Source organism: Oncorhynchus nerka, linkage group LG18 (assembly GCF_034236695.1).
Source record: "Oncorhynchus nerka isolate Pitt River linkage group LG18, Oner_Uvic_2.0, whole genome shotgun sequence".
NCBI lineage: Eukaryota > Metazoa > Chordata > Actinopteri > Salmoniformes > Salmonidae > Oncorhynchus > Oncorhynchus nerka.
In genome coordinates, this window is record NC_088413.1 from 30,212,251 (window position 1) to 30,227,135 (window position 14,885).

The following is a 14,885-nucleotide window of genomic DNA, read 5'->3' on the forward strand; positions in this document are numbered from 1 at the left end:
GACATTGTTTGTGGATTTTAGTGTACAGAGCGATGGCTTAAGAGGGACTAGTGAAGACCAGAGTTATGGAAACGAGACCCAGGGGAGAGGAGGAGGCTGGAGCCGGGGTTTAGACAGCATGGGGAGGCCACAGGGACACAACACAGAGAGAACAGAGAGAGAGAGAGGGTGGGTGAGTGGGACACAGAGAGAGAGAGAGATCCCAGGCTGATACCCCAGAGTAGCAGAAACTTCTTCCCCTTCTCACTTTTAGGACAAACTGTAGAGACGATCACAGAGGTTACGTTTACATAATGACAAAACTACACAGAACAAAAATATAAACGCAACATGTAAAGTATTGGTCCCATGTTTCATCAGCTGAAATAAAAGTTACCAGAAATGTTGCCCCACAATGCAATGCCGCAGATGTCTTAAGTTTTTAGGGAGCGGGGAATTGAATGTTCATTTCTCCACCATAAGCCTCCTCTAACGTCGTTTTAGAGAATTTGGCAGTACGTCCAACCGGCCTCACAAACTCAGACCACACGTGTATGGGCGATCAGTTTGCTGATGTCAGAGTGGCCCATGGTGGCAGTGGGGTTATTTTTTATTTATTTTATTTTACCTTTATTTAATTAAGAACACATTCTTATTTACAATGACGGTCTAGGAACAGTGGGTTAACTGCCTTGTTCAGGGGCAGAATGACAGATTTTTACCTTGTCAGCTCGGGGATTCAATCTTGCAACCTTTCGGTTACTAGTCCAACTCTCTAACCACTAGGCTACCTGGGCAGGCATAAACTAGATACAATGAATACAATTTAATTTTATCAATGGCAATTTGAATGCACAGAGATACCGTGATGAGATCCTGAGGTCATCACCTCATGCAAGGAACTGTGCAAAATTCCTGGAAGCTGAAAATGTCCCAGTTCTTCCATGGCCTGTATACTCACCAGACATGTCACCCATTGAGCATGTTTGGGATGCTCTGGATCGACGTGTACAACAGCGTGTTCAACTTCCCGCCAATATCCAGCAACTTCGCACAGCCATTGAAGAGGAGTGGGACAATATTCCACAGGCCACAATCAACAGCCTGATCAACTCTATGTGAAGGAGATGTGTCACGCTGCATGAGGCAAATGGTGGTCACACCAGATACTGACTGGTTCTCTGATCCACGCCCAAACATTTATGTTTTTCAGGTATCTGTGACCAACAGATGCATATATGTATTCCCAGTCATGTGAAATCCATAGATTAGGGCCTAATGATTTTATTTCAATTGACTGATTTCCTTATGAACTGTAACTCTGTAAAATTTTGAAATGGTTTATATTTCAGTTCAGTATAAGTTTGGAACAGGGCTGAAAAGTGTGTGCGTGCCTTTGTCTGTTCGCTCATGAAATATGTATGGTTTCCCCCAACACCCTCCCTCCCACCCGGTCGTCGTCTGCCTGCCTGCACAAACACACACAACAACACACCCACCGCCCACCCACCCACCCACCCAGTGGTTGCCTGCCAGCCAAGAGCTCTGGTAGAGTGACCAGCAAGAGAAATATCCCCGGCTAAACATATGTTGCCACAGTAGCCACACACACACATACAGAGAAACAGACAGACAAACATACACAGGGACACAAACACAGTGCCTGGGGAGCTTGTGTTAATGTCTGTCCATGTATGACAGACAAGGTGAAGGATCCTCCAGGCAGACTCCCTCTTCAGAGAGAGAGACACAAACAAACCGCCGCGTACACACACACATAATACACACACACATTAAGGCACTGAGGCAGACAGAGATGCATATCTGAATCCTGGAGGGACTGGAGTGATGTTGTTGTTGTTATTGACTCAGTAAGATGCTCTCTGCTCATCTATTCTGAGCCATACCTTCCTACTTCCTACTTATGGGCCTCGTTCTTCAGTAAAAAAATGTTGTTGTTGAAATCACGACCAACCGTCTGCTAGCTAGCATAGCGACTGCGTCCCAAATGGCAGCCTGTTCCCTATGTAGTGCAGTACTTTTAGCCACAGCCCCATGGGCCCCGGTCAAAAGTATTACACTACATAGGGAACAGGGTGCCATTTCAGATGTACTCATCCACTTCCACTCTCCCCCCCGCCGCTATGCAAAGTAGCTAATTACCTGCTGTTTGGCTAAGTGATTGTGACTTCCGCTGGTGCCTACCTTTATTAGATTAGTAGGTAGACCCTACACTACTCCACACATACACACACACACACGGGAGGAGAAGAAGGCCAATAATTACAGAACACTGTAGAATTAATGCAGTGGAGTGCATTTAACAGAGTTCTGCGTTTAGATACTGAGAGGTAGGGAGGGACGCAAGGAGGGAGGGAAGGAGGAGGGAGGTCAAGGATAACTCAATTAAAAGAGAGAAAATCTTTCAGGAAATGGAATGTTAATTCCTGGATTAGAGCTCCATTTGAATTTGTAATGTACATTAGAGTTAATTAATTGTGCCGTTAATTGTTCCTCTCTCTCTCTCTCTCTCTCCCTTTCCTCCCATCACTGCCCCTCCTCCTTTCCTGCCATCCTCCTTTCCCTCCCCTGTCCTCCTCCCTCCAGTCCATGGTGCTCCTGCTCCACAGCCAGCGTCAGTACATCTTTGACTACGACCTGTTGGACCGCCTGTCTGCTGTCACCATGCCTTCGGTGGCCCGTCACACCATGCAGACCATCCGCTCCCTGGGCTACTATCGCAACATTTACAACCCCCCGGAGAGCAACGCCTCGGTCACCGTTGACTACAGCGAAGACGGACAGCTCCTCAGAGTGGCCCACCTAGGGACAGGTCAGACAACTGTCAGAGCTGTTACGGTTGTGTTATGTGTGGAGTGTGTCTAACGTCTTTGTCTCGTCTGTCATCAAGTAAAAATATATATATATATTATCACAAAAAAAAGAGAACATTTTCAGAAACTTTAAGAAAACTTCCCTAAAACTGTATCGCCATTCAACAAATATTGCTAGGAATTTATGTTGGTGTTGTACACAGAATAACCGCCCACTTCTATATCAACAGGTCGTAGAATTCTCTACAAGTACCGACGACAGAACAAAATGGCGGAGATCTTGTATGATTCTACGAGGGTTAGCTTCACCTACGACGAGACAGCCGGTGTGCTGAAGACGGTGAACCTCCAGAGCGAAGGGTTCATCTGTTCCATCCGGTACCGGCAGATTGGACCGTTGGTGGACCGGCAGATCTTCCGGTTCAGTGAGGACGGCATGGTGAACGCACGGTTTGATTATACCTACGACAACAGCTTCCGGGTCACCAGCATGCAGGCTGTCATCAACGAGACGCCGCTGCCCATCGACCTCTACCAGTTTGACGACATCTCCGGGAAGGTGAGGTTCTTCAATCACGTCTAAAACCTTTAAAAAACCTTTCTCACATTTCATTATTTTACTGAAAGTGTGTTTGTGATTTAAATGCACTTTAATTAATTAAAGTTGAATTTGATTTAAAGGTGGAACAATTTGGAAAGTTCGGCGTGATCTACTACGATATCAACCAGATCATCTCCACGGCCGTCATGACCTACACCAAGCACTTCGACGTCCACGGACGGATCAAGGAGATCCAGTACGAGATCTTCAGATCCCTCATGTACTGGATCACCATCCAGTATGACAACATGGGCCGGGTGACCAAACGAGAGATCAAGATCGGACCGTTCGCCAACACGACCAAGTATGGTTACGAGTACGACGTGGACGGTCAGCTCCAGACGGTCTACCTCAACGAGAAGATGATGTGGCGCTACAACTACGACCTGAACGGCAACCTCCACCTGCTCAACCCGGGTAACAGCGCCCGGCTCACCCCGCTACGCTACGACCTCCGAGACCGCATCACGCGGCTCGGGGACGTTCAGTACCGGTTGGACGATGACGGGTTCCTGAGACAGAGAGGAGCTGAGATCTTTGAGTACAACTCCAAGGGCCTTCTGGAACGCGTCTACAGCAAAGGCAACAGGTTAGTTGGACGATTGGTGACCGTACCGGACTGTACCATCCTTACCCCACCGGACTGTACCATCCATACCCCACCGGACTGTACCATCCATACCCCACCGGACTGTACCATCCATACCCCACCGGACTGTACCATCCATACCCCACCGGATTGTACCATCCATACCCCACCGGACTGTACCATCCATAACCCACCGGACTGTACCATCCATACCCCACCGGACTGTACCACCGGACTGTACCATCCATACCCCACCGGACTGTACCATCCATACCCCACCGGACTGTACCATCCATACCCCACCGGATTGTACCATCCTTACCCCACCGGACTGTACCATCCATACCCCACCGGACTGTACCATCCTTTCCCCACCGGACTGTACCATCCATACCCCACCGGACTGTACCATCCATACCCCACCGGACTGTACCATCCTTACCCCACCGGACTGTACCATCCATACCCAAACTTGGACCACTGACGTTTTTTTGCGGGGGAGGGGGAATATATATTTCATTTGTATTGTGTTGTTTGATGATAATTCTTGTAAATGTGTAAATTGTTTCAAATAATTCACTACTGTTAATACTCTGTAATGTTTCCTAATTGTAAAATCTCTCTTTCTATCCCTCCCTTCCCCCAACAGTTGGACCATCCAGTACCGCTACGACGGGTTGGGCCGCCGTGTGGCCTCCAGAACCAGCCTGGGCCAGCACCTGCAGTTCTTCTATGCAGACCTGAACTACCCGACCAGGATCACTCACGTCTACAACCACAGCAGCTCAGAGATCACGTCTCTCTACTACGACCTGCAGGGACACCTCTTCGCCATGGAGATCAGTAGCGGAGAGGAGTTCTATATCGCCTGTGACAACACCGGAACCCCTCTAGCAGTGTTCAGTAGTAATGGGCTTCTTCTGAAGCAGGTAAGGTTTCAGACCAGTTGGAAAGGCCTCATGTACAGTCCCCGATCCTCTATGTGTTGTTAGTTGGACTTTATGTCCAATAAAAGCTAGTCTAAATCTACCTATCCAGCAAGGTGATAGTTATTCAATGTATTTTATGATTATTTTCTAGGTGCAGTACACGGCCTACGGCGAGGTCTACTTTGACTCCAACCCCGACTTTGTCCTGGTGATCGGCTTCCACGGGGGTCTCTACGACCCCCTGACCCGCCTGCTGCATTTCGGCGACCGGGACTATGACATCCCGGCGGGGCGCTGGACCACCCCAGACATCGGGACGTGGACGAGAGTCGGGAAAGACCCGGCGCCGTTCAACCTGTACATGTTCCGGAACAACAACCCTGTCAGCAAAGTTCACGAGGTCAAGGAGTACGTCACAGGTGGGAGACGGTGAATTCACTCTAGTTGACTGCTCGTAGCTTTATGTAAGACATGAACCTTCTAGATGGTTTATAGGAGAACGAGTATGTCACAAATGGAGTACATCACAGATAAGGGACTGTGATGCGACCTTTAATGCACTCTGATTTACTCCCCATAGCTTAGGTAAGCAGATACAATTATATATGTCTGGTACCTTGCTCTGTAGAACGGTAAGGCCTGTTATGGCAATACAGTAGGGACACGTTGTCATTGCATGATGACCATAGATAAACAGTCTATTGTGAATAGACTATTAGTATGAATATTTTATGGCTGTGAACTTTAGTAATTGTCTAGCGGTGGCATATCACCTCATTGCTATGCATCACCATGATATTGCTATTGTTTTCAGCAGTTACCCTTTCCACATGATAATAGTTCTGGCTAAACATGAAAGGTATGACTCGAAATGACTATTTTCCCCTCGGGACAATCCCGTTTGTCCTATCCTAATCTGAAACATTGGGACATCATTTCCCTCAGTGGTCTATTCTCTCATGGTCACAATGTAATTCACTTTCCCATGGTTACAGATGTCAATATCTGGCTGGTGACGTTTGGGTTCCACCTTCACAACGCCATCCCCGGGTTCCCCATCCCCAAGTTCGACCTCACACAGCCATCCCTGGAGATGAAGAAGAGCCAGCTCTGGGACGACCTGCCGGTATGTAGTATCCCTCCGCCTTCCTCCCTCCCTTCCGCTTATTTACTCTGTATTGCCACTATCGTACTATCTGCCTCTCTGGGGTTAATTTACCCTCTATCTCCACTGTCATATCCTTCCGCCTCATTCTGGTTTATTACAACCTTCTGGTATGACGTATCCCTCCGCCTCCCTCCCTCTAGTCTAGTTTATTTACCCTATCTATACTGTCATATCCCTCCACCTCTCTCTGCGGTTTATTAACCTTAGCTAGCTATCTCCACTCTCATTTCCATACTGTGGTTGTACTGAGGAACTGGAACTACGACCACAATCTCACAGCACAGCTGGCTGGAAGACCAACCGACCCGCCGTGTTGATTTAGCTTGTTATGATGCACTGCCAGTGAAGAAGAGACAAACAACTTTCAGGGGGGGTCCACAGTTCACCCACGGCTACAAAGTACAGAGAAATCACACACACACACAGACACAGACACACACACACACAAACACACACACCAATTATACCGCAGCTGAATCATCCTCCGGTTTGTCTTTAAATAAAGTCATTATACACACGTATTTGAAGTGCAAATGAGTCCCTTATTGGTTTAACTACGTTGCCATGACTGTCGCTTCTTCTTCTTCTCTCTGTGTGAAATTAACAAGCTGTTCTGTTGCTCCTCACAAACCCAACAATCCCATATTTCTTAAAAAAAAAAAAAAAAACTAAGCATTGATCTAGAAAACAACTTTTTTGTTGTTGTTGCAGTTGGGTTTTTTCTCATGACAAACAAACGAAGTTCTCCCTGTGATCTTTTTCTTCCTGAAACAATATTCTGTGTTTTGTCTCCATATAAATAGGACATTTCTAGAAGAAAGGGAACCTTTGAATGACTGAAGCTGGGACACTTCTTCACCATGTCAATCTGGGATTTGGTTTCATATTGTCCCTCATTTTTTGGAGAATATATATATATTTTTTGAGATAACACAGTACTAGGGGAATAGCCACCCACCGGTCACAGACATCAATTACAACATCTGTTCTACGTTGATTCAACGTAATTTCATTGAAATGGCATGGAAACAACGTGGATTTAACCACAGTGTCTCCAGTGGGTAAAGAAACACAACAGGCTTTACATACTGAGGCTAGAGCAACCCCATAAAGGTTTCAGTTATATCTGTCCATGACAAGGAGAGAGAGTTCGGATTTGATATCTGTGTAACTTTTCTCTCCTCTCTCTCCTCCCTCTCTTCTCCCCCTTCTCTGACTCCTCCCATCAGTCCATCTCGGGGGTGCAACAGGAAGTGACCCGGCAAGCCAAGGCTTTCCTGTCCTTCGAGAGGATGCCGGAGATCCAGCTGAGCCGCCGGCGCTCCAACCGGGAGAAACCCTGGCTGTGGTTCGCCACCGCCAAGTCGCTGATCGGTAAGGGTGTCATGTTGGCGGTGACGCAGGGCCGTGTGGTCACCAACGCTCTGAACATCGCCAACGAGGACTGCATCAAGGTCGCCGCCGTCCTCAACAATGCGTTCTACCTGGAGGACCTGCACTTCACGGTGGAGGGACGCGACACACACTACTTCATCAAGACCAGCCTCCCGGAGAGCGACCTGGGAGCGCTGAGGCTGACAAGCGGGAGGAAGTCCCTGGAGAACGGAGTCAACGTGACTGTGTCCCAGTCCACCACCGTGGTGAACGGCAGAACTCGGCGCTTCGCCGACGTGGAGCTGCAGTACGGCGCTCTAGCGCTCCACGTGCGCTACGGCATGACTCTGGACGAGGAGAAGGCGCGTGTGCTGGAGCAGGCCAGGCAGAAGGCGTTGTCGAGTGCTTGGTCCAGGGAGCAACAACGGGTGAGGGAGGGGGAGGAGGGGGTGAGGCTGTGGACGGAGGGGGAGAAGAGGCAGCTGCTGAGCGGAGGGAAGGTGCTGGGCTACGACGGGTACTACGTCCTCTCCATAGAGCAGTACCCCGAGCTAGCAGACTCCGCTAACAACATCCAGTTCCTCAGGCAGAGTGAAATAGGGAAGAGGTAACAGACAGAATCCTCGGCACTGGCCGCCAAAGAGACTACCCCCTCCAAATCTTGCCCCCCAACCTGCCTCGCCTCCCCCCTTTTCTCTAAAAAGGGGGAGGGGTCCAGGCTAGTGCTGTGTTTAGCGCCGACTAGCTGAAACAAACAGTAAAATGTAGAAATATCTCAAACTGAACTATACCTAATACTACCACTGTGGGGCCTGAAAATCAAACAAAACGGCTCCAACTGACGCAAATGTTTGTCCCATGTGCTATACAGCGTTGAATGGACTGTGGACTCTCTTGAAGAGAGAAAAAAAAGTCAAAACTCTCGGTTTGTGAAAGGAGAAAAAAACAAGAAAGAAGAAATGTGTTTATGTACGCATAACACTACAACACGTCTGGACTAATAGAAAAAAAGCCTTCTGGTTTCTTACAAAGGACAACGTCTATAATCTGATTCTACATCCTGATGACTGACCTTTGCGTACTGAAAAAGGTAGTGTTGTTGTTCGCAGTAGGACCATGGGTCTCCAATGGTGGTAACTAGACAGTTAAAACCACTTGTTGAAACCACTTGCTTGTTCTGCTTTTCTTTCCAAAAGGGACAAAACAGCTCCCACCAAGTGACATCTTTACCAATACTAGATCAAAATGGGACGTTTTGGGAATCGGGAGGTTGTGTGCGTGTCTGTCTGTCTGTCTCTGTCTGTCTGCCTGCCTGTCTGCCTGCCTGTCTGTCTGTCTGTCTGTCTGTCTGTCTGTCTGTCTGTCTGTGTGTGTGTGTGTCTGCCTGTGTGTGTGTGTGTGTGTGTGTGTATACAATGGAGACAATTTGTGTGTGTATGTATGGAGGAAGTTAATCAATTAAATGAAATGAAAGAATCATATCCAACCAATCTTTTGAAAAACAATGTGAGACAGTATCTTTATGGATTTTTTTATTAAGATGAAAAATTCCAAACTTATCCATACATCAATATTAGCCTCTTAGAGAAAGTAATTTATGTACAGTGTTTATACATAAAAAATAAAATTGTAAAAAATATGAAGATTTTTTTTTTCCTTCGTCATGCGTTACTGTTTATACTCTTCATTAAGTTTTCAATATTTTATCCTATTATAATTCATGGTAATGCTTATTGAAATAACATTTTAAAAAATCAACCCTACTGTATTGTTGATTTCTGCATTGAGAATATTCGGGTTTGGGTTTTACATTTTCTTGCCTTCATTGATCAGATTCCCTGATATCTGAGACGAACCATGTTTTGTTTTGGCACTTATATTTTGTATTCGAAAAGCGTCAGTTGAATGGTCGATGTCAGTCAGACAACCAAATGTCTTAGGAAATACTAGACTACTACTATCAAGGGCAGCAGAATAGTTTGGCTGTACGGTACGGTAGTATATCCTACCTTGTGGAAATAGCCTTTCAACCTTAAGTCCTTTTGAATAGGACACAAGGAAGGGCCACTTGCCCTTCTCAGCAAGAGGGTTTGAAAACAAAACACCTTGGTTGTCTTACCTAAATATCATTTCTGCCTTTCCTATAACAAATCCAGGCTGTTTCTTAGATCTCTGCTCAGCTCAAACGTGAAGGCTTCTCATAATCACTATTAAGGATGGAAAATTCCAAAAATGTTCCCAAAATTTCCAGGTTTTCCAGAAATTCCTATTGGAAGATTCATCCAATTGAGAATTATGAAAAACATGATAATTTTGGGATCGTTTCCAGAATTTTCCAGTCCGAACCACTATAGCTCTTTGCTCTTTCTCTACCTACGTTAGGAAGAGCTGAACTCATGTTCCTTGTACCAGCACAGAGAGCACAGATAGGGCTGCAGCAGTGAGAACTGAACGGAACCAAATACGAGCCTCTTGACTTGAACAGAGACAACACCACCATAATCCAAGGGACCATTTAACATGCTCGTAAATGTATTCCTCCAACTTCACTTTTTATGCTAAACATGGCTTGAAAGCAAGATATTACAAACACAATTACATCAAACGGTTCATTAGATAGAGCAAAGGGGCAGAGTTTAGCTCGAGTTCCGGAGGGGAAAAGAGAGAGCGAATAAACCTGGGAAAAGCCTAGAAACGGCTCTATGTGCACTCTGGGTAATTTTTCCGACTTAGCCTAAATGGCTAGTGAGTGTAGTGTAAAGGAGTTGCCAGGGCGATGAAGATGACATCAGCACTATGAACTAACTCTCACTACTCCCTACTGATCTCTCTGCCTGAGGGGGATAACACACATATTCACCCACAGAAAGAGAAAGAAAAGTTTTTTAGTTTTCAAACTATGACCATTTCAAAGATTTTTGTTGTTGTGATGATCTGAACGACACTTGAGGAAATTTAGCCAGTCACACGAACTCTACATCCCCAGGAGCCATACCCAAACGCAGATTAGCGTTTTTTCGTCATGAATGTTGTTCTGGAGGCAGCTCTGCAGAGTGGTCACTAGCTGGCTCAGCCATGAAGTCATAACATTAACACTAACCTTAACCATACTACTAACCCTAATGCCTAATCCTACCCTTGAATTAAGACCAAAAAGCTAATTTTAGTTTTCGTGGATTTTTCCAATATAGCCAACTTTGACTTTCCAGCTGGCCTTAAGGGGAAAGCGCTCTGTTGTGCCTCTAGGACAAGACTCGTGAAAATAAGCGTCAACCTGCCACCCAAACAGAAGATTACAACACCCTTTCTCAAATTTTTTCCATGTTGCTTTTTCAGTCAATGTGACCGCCTCATGCAGTAGTTAAAATCTGTTTCTTTTGTAAACAGATTGTAAAAATTTTTTAAAAAACGACGAATGAGAAAGTATTGTTTTTTGCTTTGTGATTTTTTCAATATATATATATATATCAATCATTGAATTGTATTGCCGAGCTTATTTTTCTATTCATGTGTGTGACAAGGTGGACAGAAGGTGGAAGGACTTATACTCCCAGGTTGTTTGCGTGTTGGTTTTACTACGTTGTTGTCAGATTTTCTCTGGTGTTATTGGTTGGTCTTGGTCTGTACCATGTGCCATTTATTCTGCAGGGGGAATCCTAGTTGATCCTACCCCTGCTGTATCACATTACTACTATGATGCCCCCCTCTCCCCCATCGTCAGCCGAAAGTGCAGTAGCCCAGCCACATACAGTGGCTTAAGATCAGGACTCAACATACTGAGTTTTCCTTTTGACTTTGCTGATCTCTCAAAATAACACTTCCCCCAAATTAGACAAACATACACTTTCAGTGCTGTTCTGTTTTACTCAGTCGAATGTTGCAGTCTAACAATGTGTTAGACACCTCCTGTTGGAGCGGACACACACGTGCTAGAAGGAGGGGAGCATATGGTGTTTCGGGGTTGAAAAAGGGGTCATCCCACAAACATGCAGGAAGCAGTGTGTTCTGGGTATTGTTTGCATGCTTACAAAGTAAAACGCCCATCCATCCGTCAGTCATTGTTTCCCATCCATGTTAGAACAGACATTTACATATCTACATGGTTACATGGTTAAATGCTTCTGTATTATATTGCACTACATTGTAACAGCGTTATTGCTTAATGCGTAGTCCATACAATAACCTTAAAGTGCTGGTTGATGCCAGGCCATAGACCTTTATGTTTGTCCTGTAGGTAGAAGCTTCCCCTTAGGCACAGATCTAGGATCAGCCTCCAACTCCAATCCTACTTAACCATTAGGGGGTAAAACACAAAACTGGCCTTAGATCAGTGTCTCTAAAAGCATCATACCTACCTTCCGCTTTGTCTGAAGACGGTGATTAGGTAGAGGAATTTCCTTTCTCAAAGAACGTCCTGTCTTTAGAAGGAGAGGCTCATGGGATTGGGACCACTGCTGACCGAAACGCTGAGTCGTGTGCCAGCGTCGTGCACCAGCATCGTCATAAATATTATATTGCCGCCATTTTGTTTTTAGAAGTGATGAAGAAGGAGAATGATGTCTATAGTGATGTCACCACTAGCACCACCACAGCCACCTCTCACCCTATCACAAAAAACACACGTCTGTTTAGCGATGTCACACAGTTTACAGAGCTGAAGGGACAGCAAACACTGCAACGTTGAGACAACGTTGTGTGGTGGTTGTGTGTTAGCTGGGAATTTGAGCAAAGAAAATGTATTTTTATTTTTGTTAAGACCCTGTTGTCCAGAGTCACAGGTTAGCTGATGTTTTGGGTTTGGAGATTGAGGGAATTTGATAAAGATTTTTCTATGTATTTTGTCATTTATTTTCTTTCTCTGAAAATGAAACAGACGGGCGAAAAGTGATCTTAATTGTAACGTGTCAGTCAGTCCTCTCTTTGTAAAGAAGTTACAACATATCTTTTTAATTTATTTAGAGATTTGTTCATTTTTTTCTTGTCTTTTTTTCAATCAGCATCCTCCGGGAAAGTTTCATCATAATGATATTGTTTTTATATAAACAAACATTGCTGTTTTAGAGTGCAATTAAAGTGCAATTTTAATGTAAGCTCCGAAAGGTCATTTCCGGGGATTCAATCCCTTTTATCTCCCAGATGTTAAAGATCCAACAGAGATCAATCATGATAACAATAAACATGTCATACTGTAAAGGTTTCTGAAGCTCGGCTTGAACTGCTCTTTATTTACTCTCAACGTACTGGATCGACACACACACACACACACAAACACACACACACACACACACACACCTATCCCACTCTAATCCCCATGTTTGCTTATAGTACCTGCTAGTAGATCCACTGTGAAGTCCATTTAAATTCAACAGATGCAAATGCTTGCTCCATCATCGCCATCCCTATTACCGAACGTGATGGGCCGACCGGATCAATCCATCCACCTTTGTTTAAATGTATTTATTGTAGGAAGATAGAAATCCCTCCCCTGCTTGATTGTTATATCTCTTTGAAGGATGCTTTCAAAAAGAGAATTAGTGTATAATAGCGTAGACGTAATACATAAAGGAATGGCCATAGAAATGACAAAGCCGAGTGTATCTGACCTGTTCATTGGTTACATTATGAAGGCTTGGGATACACGGTGTGTGTTCTATTTTAACATACTCACTCAGAACATGGAATATACATACAGTTTATTAGGTACACCCACATAGTAACCCCTTTGCCTTCAGAACAGCCTGAATTATTCGGGGCATGGATTCTTCAAGGTGTGTCATTCAAACATTGTTCAACATTTTGTTTCAATTTCAATTTGTATCAAGGGACCTGGAGAATCCAGGTGCCAGGAGAATATTTTTCACACCATTGACACCAGGCAGGATAAGGCCAAATCCTGACTCCATCATGCCATCAGCATGACACAACAGGAACAGGGATTTGTCGGACCAGGTCATGTATTTCCACTCCTCAATTGTGCAGGGTTGGTGACCGCGTGTCCGCAGAAGCAGCGTTTTCTTCTGGTTTTTAGCTGATCTGAGTGGAGCCCGGTCTGGTCGTCTGCTGCAGTAGCCCATCCGTGACAAGGACCGACGAGTTGTGTGTTCTAAGATTCCGTTCTGCCCACCACTGTTGTACTGCGCCGTTACAGTATTTACCTGTTCGCTTGCACGATTCGTGCCATTCTCCTTCAACCTCTCATCAACAAGCAGTTTTGGCCCACAGGACTGCTGCCGACTGGATGATCTTTGTTTGACTCACCGTTCTCGATAAACCCTAGACACTGTAGTGCGTGAAGAGCCCAGGAGGCCGGGCGTTTCTGAGATACTGGAACTGGCGTGCCTGCCTTGTATAGCAAGCCACGGCCACATGACTCTGTTTGGAGGAGCGAAACATTGTCAAGAACGGGATGGTGTACCTAATAAACTTACCACTGAGTGTATATGTTCATAGGTGTTATATAATCTACTGTTGGTTGCACATAATGTCTTTCTAGTGTTGGTGGTACCACTGAGACACAGCTCTTACTGGCGAACGTGCATAAGGATGGCAGAACTCGGATTGGACGTAACAGTTTTAGCACTATCCACTGAGATGTTAAACTACAGTGTACAATATTGTTCAATGTGCCAATAAATCAACACAAACTTTTTCCGTGTGTTGAAGCTAAAATTGGAGTCATGTATACTGTACCAATGACCATACAAAAAAAAGAATAACAGAGAGCAATGTACAATATGGTGAAGTTAGCAGAACGAGGTATTTGTGGTAAGTGCATGGGGGCTGTCATCTCTGTGCACCTCCGCTATTGCCTAAAAAGCCACCTGCTTTATCTGCACTGATTGTGGAAAAACATAAAAACTGAGCAGGTGAAAGCCAACCTACTGATGAGCTTCCACCATCTTGTTTTCACCTGTCATGCATTTTTCCATCAGTGCAGATGAACTGAAGATGGGCAGAGATTACGTATTTTTAAGCAATTGAGCAGTGTCTATTTATATGCGTGACCTTCACCTAATCCTAAACAAATGCACATACAAATGTTTTATCAGTGAGGCCCCTGGTGTGTGTGCATTCTCCAGCTGACCAGTAAAACTCACGGAGGAAGTTCCCAGGACAAACAACAACCTGCGGAGAGCCCGGGATGCGTTCAGCAGGACGGAGCGTTTTGAAACGTTCAGGTAGAAAAACGCTATGTTGAGCAAATATGCCTCTCTGACATGTAGAATGAAAGGAATCCCGAGGGCTCTATTTGTTGTATATCTATCTGCAACGTTCGACAACGTCTGGCTACTGAACGGGATCCTGAGCTGTGTAGCCCTGATAGGTGAAGATGCCTTGGATCAATCATACACTTTTAGAAAAAAGGTTATTCGGCATAGGAAAACCATTTTTCGTTTCAGGTAGAACCCTT

The 14,885-nt window shown here is 45.2% G+C and overlaps 1 protein-coding gene across 3 annotated transcripts in view; it reads left to right on the plus strand.

The window, feature by feature from the left end:
• The window catches only part of LOC115146713 (teneurin-3), a 339,724-nt gene extending 327,047 nt beyond the window's left edge, over positions 1–12,677 (plus strand). For all 3 annotated transcript variants that reach the window (XM_065003929.1, XM_065003930.1, XM_065003931.1), the window contains 7 exons: positions 2,587–2,812; positions 3,044–3,372; positions 3,495–4,003; positions 4,653–4,932; positions 5,084–5,351; positions 5,928–6,058; positions 7,330–12,677. In XM_065003929.1, the coding sequence (XP_064860001.1) occupies positions 2,587–2,812; positions 3,044–3,372; positions 3,495–4,003; positions 4,653–4,932; positions 5,084–5,351; positions 5,928–6,058; positions 7,330–8,085 (2,499 nt within the window). In that variant the 3' untranslated portion in view covers positions 8,086–12,677. The remainder of the gene's footprint in view (positions 1–2,586; positions 2,813–3,043; positions 3,373–3,494; positions 4,004–4,652; positions 4,933–5,083; positions 5,352–5,927; positions 6,059–7,329) is intronic.
• The last annotated feature ends 2,208 nt before the right edge of the window (positions 12,678–14,885 follow it).